General features: G+C 39.5%; 1 protein-coding gene across 6 annotated transcripts in view; it reads right to left on the bottom strand.

The window, feature by feature from the left end:
• Positions 1-7,239: 7,239 nt before the first annotated feature.
• The window catches only part of FBXO25 (F-box protein 25), a 30,891-nt gene continuing 27,806 nt past the window's right edge, over positions 7,240-10,324 (bottom strand). For all 6 annotated transcript variants that reach the window (XM_079325586.1, XM_079325584.1, XM_079325588.1 and 3 more), the window contains one exon: positions 7,240-8,415. In XM_079325586.1, coding sequence (XP_079181712.1) covers positions 8,326-8,415 — 90 coding nt within the window. In that variant the 3' untranslated portion in view covers positions 7,240-8,325. The remainder of the gene's footprint in view (positions 8,416-10,324) is intronic.

The following is a 10,324-nucleotide window of genomic DNA, read 5'->3' as shown; positions in this document are numbered from 1 at the left end:
AGATTTAAAGCATCACACACTGCTTTTACAGTGGCAAGAAATCATTGGCTCCAACAAACTAAAAATATTTTGCTTTATTGGTATTTTTTTTGTTTCAAATGAAAGGATTTTTTGGGTTGTTTCTGTTTGTTTGTTGGGTTGTTTGGGTTTGTTTTTGTTTTTTTTTTAACTTACTGGCTGTTGTGAAAGCTTGGGCAGAGCAGTATTCTTTCCCTGAAGATTTCCCAGCTATGTATAGAATGGAGGACCTGAAACACCTTTGCACACATTGGCCCCATGAGAAGGTGAGACCTGCATGGCCTGGCCCGTGACACGTGAGCAGCAGCCACTGCTTCCAGTGAGCAGCTGCAAGTTTATTGCCAGTCTCTTCTTCCACTCCAGTCTGCTGGCTTTGTGATTGTCTACACAGACTCAGCAGGGAACATTTAGGCAAGATGTTTCTTGCCATAGTGAATGAAGTAGCTAGACCAGAAAATTTCATTCATACAAGTTGTATTCTTATGGGGGAAATAAAAGGCTGTATTGAGATGCCTCTGACTGGACACAGGTGGGTCAGATGCAAAGCCAGACAGATGAAAGGAAGTGGAAGGACCTGCATTTCCACACCCTGAGCAAAGACCCTGTCAAATTTTGAGCATAGATAGCCCAGGTGAACTTAGCCTGGCATCTGTCTCAATTTCTGAAAGTTTTCAAAATGCTTGTTATTGTATGGGAATCTTGGATGACAAACTGTAGGTCATGTGCAATCTGAAAACATGAATATGCATATTATTTAGCTGTGTCTTGCACATCCAAACTGTTTGTGCTAATTTGTGTTGGTTTGATTATTTTCCTCTGAGTGCCTGCTACTTTGTTTCTGATGTATCTGGGAAATAAAACCAGTAGTGTGAAGAAGAAAAGTAATTTCCTAAAAGACTTATTATCAGTGACAGTTGGCAAAGGTGTGTATCAATCTCAAAAATTTATTACTGGTTTGTACCATACAAGGCAGGAAGTCAAACATACATGCAAAAAAGCCAGTTAAGAAATAAAAAAAGGAGAGAGTTCTATTTATTGTAAGTGCCACCAGCATAATAGCAAAAAATATTGCTGCTTCTATAGTTAAAAGAAATAAGGAATATGAAAAAAATAATATAAATAATAGGAATTCATATGAAATATATAATATTAAACAAAGTGTAGGGAGATTATGGCTTTTCACATGGTATCTACTGACTGTTATCACTGCTAATGAAAAAAATACCTGTACTCTGTACTTAGGAAGAAATTTTTCCTATCCTGTGTCTAGCAATTACTGAAAGATGGAAGAAAGTGAGAACCTTTGAGGCCATAACAATCTGGTAAAAGCTTGAGTGGCATTTAAATTTCTTTGCCCTTGAGACCCAAATAACACTACTGAAAGCTTAATAACACATTTTGAACTGTGAGTTTGCTACCGGAAAAGAAAAATGAGTATTCGTTGCATAGAAAAGTTCACAGCTGTGTTTTCTGAGATTGGTTTGTCCACTTCTGAAAATAATCATGTGGTATTTTGCTTTCTCTGATTTTTGCTCCAGCCTCTTGTACTGAGGAGACTGAACAGTTGAGTTTAATTTTTCAGAGAATTGGCTGGTTTAATTGAGATTGCTAATTTATAGGAATATTTCTATATCAAATCTGATATACTTTACTATACAATGTCTTTTGGCTTTTTTATCTCACTTGAAAGCTCCAAATGCTGTGGCCTTGAACATCTTGTTTGTCCAGAAGTCTTGGATTCTCTGCAAGGTTACACTGGTAAATTCTTCTGGCATTTGAGGGATGGAGGAAACACTGTGGTGTGTGTGTGTGTTGGTGCTGGAGAAAGGAGGGGAGACCAATGTATCTTGACACCAAGTACTGTACCTGGCATATTATTTTTTTTTCTGCAAAAGCTTTTTAATATGCAAGATGATTAATATTAATTATTCTGTGATTTGGTTTATTTTTGTACATGTAGTCTGTTAGCTTTTTAGAAGGGGTCACACATGCAAAGACATCCTGATTACATGAAGACCCACTCTCTGGTGTTTCTTTCAAGACAAACACACCCTTTTAGGCTGAAATGCTTTCAGTTTAGGTACTGCCTGTGAGCAGTTTATCTTCTGAGCATTTGGACAGAAACTTGGCAACCAGCATTTGATAGGACAAAAAAAGGAAAGCAAGTCAAGCATCACTTCCCATTAGGAAGTAAACCATTGTTTGATGGGATGAAGCACAAGATTCCCAGAAGTCATACTACAGATAGAGTAAATCTGCATACAGGGTTATTTTGAAAGTTAGACACTTAATTGAAAAATATACATGCTCTTTTTATAATTTACAAACTAATCCTGAAATGCAGTAACCCCTTTGCACAGCATGGCTGCCTCAGTGCTCCTGCTGAGAGCCAAACCATTGGGGCCAGGGTGAGCAGCAGGATCTGAGCTCCTGAGCTGTGCAGTGAGGACTGGATGCCCTGGAAAGGGTTTGCAAGACCAGGGAAGGAGCTGATGGTCTGGCACCAAGGAATGAAGCACACTATAAGGAGAAGTAAGAGTCCAGAGCATCTGGGAATGTTCCTACAGCTGTTAGTACCAATACTTACTATTAGGCCAGGGTTTTGGTCTTAGAGAGTCAGAACTAACACAAGTCTAGTCCTTTTCCCTCATGTTTTTTCATAGTGTTCCTATTCAAGACCTATTTTGATGAGCAACTGGAAAAAACATCCCCTGTCACAGGTACACATAGCAAATTGTTTGCAGCATTGGTGTTCTTGCAGCAATCAGTTCTCCAGATCTATTCCATACTACTCTGCTTATAAATTAGACTTGGTGAAAAATGTAGAAGGTGAGTGCAGGTGGCAGAAGGAAGACAGAATCAGCAGAAGGCCTAGGGGCAGATTACAGCCAGAGTTTCAGTGGTGGTGGGATTAATGTACTGAACTAGGCCCTGGATAAACACCCATCCTGGTTAGTGGTGGTCTCACTTCTGCCCAGTGGCTGCTTAAACATGGCCAGGGTTCAGTGTGAGAGCAGGGGAGGGGCACAGGATCCAGCTGTGCACTGTGCAGCTGGGTAAGGAAAAACAGCAGAGCTGCAGCCTGGCACATGCAACTGCAGGAGCTGCTGTGTTATGGTCAAGTATATCTGCCTCTAGTGAAAATGCTGCCAAAGTAACACTTCTATAAATTCACCAAGCTCTGAAGGGATACCAGTGAGTTCAGAAGGGAGGGCAGGTTTGCAGCTTTAAATGTTTTCAGTAGGAATAGGGGTAAAAATGGCTGTGCTAAGAGAATAATGGGGACCAAAACATTGGGAAGAGGTGCTCTCAACTTGCAGAACTTTATGTGGGAATACTTAACTGACTTAAGCACACAAATTGTTCTTTGATTATTGTTTTGCTATAAACACTACAGAAAAATAGCATTCAAGTGGGAAGAGCACATAAAAATCAAGTAAGTAAATTTTAGAATTAAGTGGCAGCTGTTGGTGTAGGCCTTGAAAATTGCTAGAAAAAACTTTCAGCTGAAGGCACAATGACTAGAAGTGCAAAAAATACCAAAAATGAACATGTTTTATTCATATTTTTAGATGACTGTACACATAACCCTGCAGGAAATAAGCATTACCAGCATGTCTGACAGGTAGAAGGACAGGTCTATGTGTGGCACAGGCAATGGCCAGGGGGAATCAAAAGAAAGAAATCCACCCTTACTCTCACCTCGTGTTCTCATCCAGTTATCTGTCATGTCCTTCAATAGAGACATTTTAAGCATTAAAGGGAACCTTCATCCTACTGAACTTTGTAGGAATGTTTGCTGGGAATTATGTTCCAGTGTTTTTGAGGGGTTGGACCTGAGCCTTGCAAATAGAAGTATAAAAACAAGACAATCAAATAGCATAATTAGCTAATGTTTCAATATTCTGAACTCTAATTTAACTGTCTCCAAACATTTGATATTGATTTACTTAATGCAGGTATCTATCTGCCAGTTCAAGCAACTCCAGTTGCATATTAAAGGTCTAGCCTCCCTCTAAGTTCTTTGCCAATGATGGAGCTGTAACTATGCTAATTTCTGCAGCATGAAATCCAAAACGTTGTGCTGCTGTTCCCCATCCCACCTGTTTCTTCCTGCTAGCCCTCATTGCTTCTGCCTTCTGGACTGCAAAAAGGCCACTGGAGTCCCTCAGTGCTAGTCCTAGTGGAGAACTCTGGTGTTTTCTTGAAGTTCAGCTTCATCCTTCTTTCTAACCTAAAGCAACTTAATTAATTTCTCAGGGATAGGGAACAGGTGGGAAGGTCCCACTCCTCTGTTTTTTCCAGACAAGAGCCTCAGTCCTCTCTGACATCCAAGGAGTGCTCTGGGAGGAGGTCCATGGCAGAGTGTCTTTTCCCAGAAATGGGTGAACAAAACCATTGGGAGAGAATGTAATAAAAAAAACCAGGAGTATCTCAGAAACAGTTCAGGAGGCAGTGACTGGGGAGTTGGAAGGGAGACCTTGTTTCCAAAATTGAAATATCGAGCTCCTTGTGGACAATGGCTGAGAATGTTGTGATTGCCTTTGAATGGGTAGTCTCAGGACTAGAATTCACTAAAAGCCAAATCACCCAGGATCAGGAAGTGATCATGGAGGGGCCACAGTTGAAACATGATTTTCTACCATTGCCAATGCAAAATCTGTCTATAAAGAGATCCAGGTTTGGGGACAAAAACCGTAGAGCAAAAGGAACCTCTGCTGCAGCCATTTAGTACACATTTCAAGGCAAGGGGGAGAGTCCCTGCCTTTCCTCCTGGGACAGCAGCACACAGGACCCCAAGGAGCAGAGGTTTCACATTAAGGCATAACCCTTCTCATGGCTACAGTGCTTTAGGTTACATGAGAAGGTGCTGGAGTAAAGGAAAAGATTAATTCAGGCTGTCAAAATATGTTCTGTGCATCAGATGAGGTATTAACAAGATTGTTATCCCAAAGATGAAATCTTTTCACCACTCTTTATGTGATTGAATAAAAAAAACACAACTCAACAGACCAACACAAAAACCCAACTACCACTAACCCTATAACCAAAATCACAGCCTCATCTTTTTTGCTTAAGTAACACAATGGAAAGTTATCTTCTTATGCACCTGATGACTTCAGATCACATAGTCACTCTTAATCAAGCTCTTATTTTCCTAATCTAAGCAATGTATTCACTAAATACTTAATGAGTTTGTGGAACTGTTCCCAAAGCTCAGTTTTGCCAGTGGTAAAAGTTTATAACACTGCTCATGACAATGTGCCTTCTGCACTCAGTGTTTAAGATTTCTTTAAAAGAGTCCTGAACTGACATGCTTCTCCACACATCTGTGCACATCTCTTCTAAAAATAAAATTTATAAAATAAACAAACAAAAAAACCAAAACCAGAACCAACCAACTTTATAAAGCCACCATAATGGCACCAAGTTGACTGGGGGTCAACTGGACTGACTGCAGGTCCTGGTGCAACCTGAACCTGAGCCAAGCAACGTGCCCATGACACAAATGAGCTACATGGACCCACTGCAGGGAGTCCAGTGAAGGGTCATAAAGATGAAAAAGGTGTAAAGAAAAGGAGATGACTGCAGCATCTGTCCTGTGAGTAAAAGCTGACCTGGAACTGTTCAACCTGGAGAAGATAAGGCTTGGGGGGATCTCACCATCTAGCAGTACCTGAAGGGAGGGTGGAAGGAGAAAGGAGCCAGGCTCGTGCCAGTGAGCACTGAATGGACCAGAGGCAAGAGGCATAAACTGGAACAGAGGAGGTGTTACATGAACATCAGGAAATGCTCTTACTGTGAGGGTAACCAAACACTGGCACAGGTTGCCCAGAGAGGGTGTGGAGTCTCCCTTCCTTGGAGATAGTCAAAAGCCATTGGGACAGAGTTCTGGACAAAGTCCTAGACAATCAGCTCTAGCTCATCCTGCTTCAGCTGGGTCCCTTCCACCCTCAACCAACCTGTGAGAGTAGAATGAAGCCTCTTAAATACAAGGCAGAGTCCTGCTTGTCATCTTAGCTCCTGCCACCTCAACCCAATGGGCCACCCTGGTAATCCTAAATGGATATCCACAGACAGGAACAAATCTCAGAATTTAACCTCAGCCTGTCAGAGTTTTTTTTGCTACTGAAGAAAGAGCAAGACAACCAGCAGGGAAAGGCAAACAGAGAGTAAGCCTGACTGTTGTCACCTGACATTTCTAAGAGAACAGAAAATTAGTTATTACAGATAATTATTTTTTCCAAACCTGTCTTAAAATGGCTTATAAGACCTTAAAGTCATTTCTCTCTCCTCAATTCAGTGGCTAGGAGAGGTTTCCTCTCAGCTCTCTTAATACCTTTCCCCAGCTGTCACCTTATTTGTCTTTTCAGCGCTGGGCAGCTCTCAGGTCACAGTGCAAGAGCTTTGCCCTCTGTCTGCAGCAGAGATGGTTCTGCACAGTCCCTCAGCACAGGCCTTCAGCACGAGGGGGAAGAGGTCACAGCAGCAGTAAACCAAAGGCTGGCCTTACACCCTTTCTTTCAAGCTCCCAGAGAAACCATCCATATATTTACAGGAAGTTTTATGCAGGGTAGAAAAACTAACTTTGATAAAGGAGTGATTTGTGATGTCAGCCATCACCAGCTACTGTCAGGGTTACTGAGGTCACAGAGACAGGAAAGCATCTCAGCTGTTACAGGAATTAAATAAATGGGGTGCAAATTTTTGCTAAAGAAAGGCAGTCACAAATCCAGTGCTTGGTGGGAAAGCAAGGCTTGCAGCAATGCTCTGAATGAACAGGAATAAGAATGGAGGTCCTTGGAGCCATACTTGACCATTACTATCACCACAGCCAACACCTGAATTGAAAGAAAGGAAAAAAAATCCACAAAACCCTGTAATGAAAAACCCACAAAAAAATCAGCAATTCAATTACCAAGATTTAGGTTAACATAAAAGGCTTTTAGAGGATATAAATATTCTCTTTTTCTTGTGCAGCCTATTAACAGCCCAGCTCTGATATAACAAAAAGGGCTAATACAACAAACTACTGTAAAGCAATAGCACTAGGACTGCTTGTATGCTTCTCATTCCATTACCAATTACTACAGACAACAGGTTACAGAAAGATCTTACAAAATTCAAATTGATTCATCTCTATGCACCAGAAGCTTCTAGGAATAACAGATAAAAGCATGATTTATTACACTGTACAAAACTGGATTCAAAACAAGGAAGTGCAGAATATGGTACATGATTTATTTTTTTCTGTACATTACATATTGTTAAGTTTCATTGACAAATCCAAAACTTTCATAATTTTTTCTTTACCTGCTTAAGCCAAGCAATTTATTTTGTTATCCAGGATAAAATAAAAAGCTTCCTGGAGAATTTATCATCTGACAAGGTTAACTTGGCAAAAGGTGCTGCAGGCCAGGCTGACTTTCAGTGTTTCCCATAGCTTGTCAGGTTAGAACCCCAGCTGGTAGCATAGTGTTCTGCCACTGTACCAGTGTAGAAACAAGCAACTCCATCCTCATTAAATTTCAACAGTCTTCTTCTTAGAAGATGAATTAATGCAGTTGCACTTGTAGACTTTCCAAACAGTATAAATGAAGGCTGTAGCTATCATCAGAAAGATTTCCAGTAGCCCCAGATTGGTCTCACAAGTTCTGCAAGATGTGCTAAGATAGGTTAAATGTTTAATAAAGTCCTTAAGAAAAATAAATATTTTTGCATAACGTATGTACAAAAATTGGTTGATTTCCTTCATTCATATAGGTTCAACAGCAGATATAACCACAGCTGTATCTTACTCACTAGCTCCTAATAATTAATGCCACCTTCTTAAGAGTCTAAGAGAATATTGGCCTATTCTTTATAATAGTGCAAATTATATGGAGGTGTTTTGAAAACCATGGCTTATAAAAAGAAGGATTAACAAAAATACCCCTCCTTTGGTCCCTGCAAGAGTAGTTGAATTCTTCCATGAAATTTTCAAAACTCCCCTACATAATTTTATCCAACTATTAAGGCGTCAAAAGCATGGATTTAAAGTTGAGATTAAAGTGGTCTTTCTTGGACTTGAAAAAAAAGTCCACTGGAGATTTCCTGACAAAGAAATTTTCTTAATGTTTCTCCTTTCCTCCTCTCTATTCTGCACAAAAGCAATATGTCAAATGAACCTCTCTGATAATCTCCCCCATGTTTTTTTAAACTACAGTAAAACATTACACTTAAATATATTGCACAAAAAGCATAACACATCCTGCCTGACTCTTCACAAAAATGGCCACAAACACAGGAGAACAGCTACTGAACATCTCAAAATTTGAAGAGATCAATGAAATGCTGAGGAGATACTGGCATGAGACAGGTGTTTGGATCACTGGCTGTGCAGGGGTGTCCTGTATCCTGAAAAATGAAGGAGAAAAATAAGTAAGTTCTCTTTCCATATTCAGTCTCCCTTCACCCCCTTTTTAGGAAAAAACCCCTAAAAACAACAACAGTAGAAAACCAAACCTAAGAACAATTCTCTCCTTCTACCAAAACCAGAACCTGAGTTGGAGCCCTTGAAAGACTATCATCTTCCTCATCCATTATTTTTGATAAGCATAAAAAAAAGGGGAAAAGCCTCCTGTTTTGTTTAATCTAAATTATCTGTTTAATCAAAACCTGAAGTCACCTATTCCTTTGGGGGAAAATTAGTCCCTTGCTTTGAAAATGATGGGCAGCAGTTACTTCCTCAAAAAACCTGAACTGTATGTTTGAATTCCCAGTCTTAAAAGCTTTCCTACTTTGCTACATTTCCCCCAGTCTTTCTTTTGTCTTTCACTCCTACCTTTTCCCAAAGGGAAATGAAAGCACTGCTTTAAAACAAAAGTTGGCACCTAAGCAAGGTAGGAATAGAGAAGTTAGACAAGGTGGAAAGGCTTTGTCATGACAAATTGACTAAGCCTGCAGTGCTTTCTTTCCTCTTACAGAAATGTGACCTCAGCAGAACTGTCTAATTATTTAAAATTCAACTTCCTCTCTGAAAAAAAAAAAAAGTTCTTTTTTACAACTTATTAACCCTCTAAATGAGGGAAATGCAGAGGTGTAATGACAAGAAGTTCCCAGACAGTTCAATGGAGGAGTTAAACAACTTGTCAGTGTTGTTGTAAGGCTCAGAAGTGTCCTCACCAGAGTTTGAGGAGTTTCTGTCCCTTTTCCACCAATGTTGGTAAATGCACCATGTAAAGCAAGAAAACTAGATAAAAACATGACAAATAGATCACAGACTACTATGGTCTTCATTGTTTTTGTTTCCACAGGAAATGAAATTACATGCAATTCAGTTAATAGAAGGAAAGAATCTCTAAGTGGTTTTTTTCACTGTCACATTCCCACCCAAAATCTTTGCAGCACCCAAGTGCTGCACAGCTTTTCCAGTGAATATTGATACTACTTGATAGATTTATTATCTGTGTTTTTCTATTAAGTCTATGGAGGACTACAAGAATACACCAGGTGGTATCACCTCATCATCCCCCCACTCTTTTTAATAATTGCTTTAACATCACCTGAGAAATAGTTGTTAGATTCACGACACAGAGGAAAAGACAAACACACACACACAAAAAAATAGACACAGGTAGAACTGCCTATTGGGGGAATCTGCAGATGAGAAAGAACAGATGACCAAGACCAAAATCAGAAGTGTTAAACTTAACACCTCCATCTTGAGATGGCATCTGCAAGGAAGAGCTGCACCACACCAGAAAACAAAGGTAATTGCTGATGGACTATTATCTTTTCTACCCATTGCTATGTCAATGTCTTGTCATTAGTTTCCAGGAAAAAAAAACACCATCAGAATTATAACTCTGGAAAACAAAGTAGGGTTTATCCTCTTTTAGCACTTATTTGTACTCTTGAATATTCAGACTGAGTTTGTAACATGCTGCTTTCTCTGCACATCATTATAAAAACACTTTTGAAAGTTCTACCCAGTTGGGAATTACAGGTGCAATAAAAATCTCAGATCAGTTATTGGTGTTTTTAGTTATTGAATACACCATAAATTTTACAGTGAAAAAAGTGATGAGGACTGAAAAGAAAAAATCACAACTTTCTTGCAATTATGAGTATTCCTCATTTCAAGAGAAATATATTTTCATTGGAATCGCATTTAATAAAGTGTTAAAATAATTTGATCTCAATGTTTCAGAGCTAAAGCACACTTCTTTCAAAGTAAGAAGAGAATTCCCCAGGTGAAGTATTTACTGGCAAATGTAGTTTTTTTCCCCAAAATTCAGCATAGCTAGACATTAAGAAGCTCTGT

The sequence above is a fragment of the Erithacus rubecula genome, assembly GCF_903797595.1.
Source record: "Erithacus rubecula genome assembly, chromosome: 2".
Classification (NCBI taxonomy): Eukaryota; Metazoa; Chordata; class Aves; order Passeriformes; family Muscicapidae; genus Erithacus; species Erithacus rubecula.
Note: the sequence above shows the minus strand (reverse complement) of the source record. Positions and strands in the feature narration are given on the sequence as shown.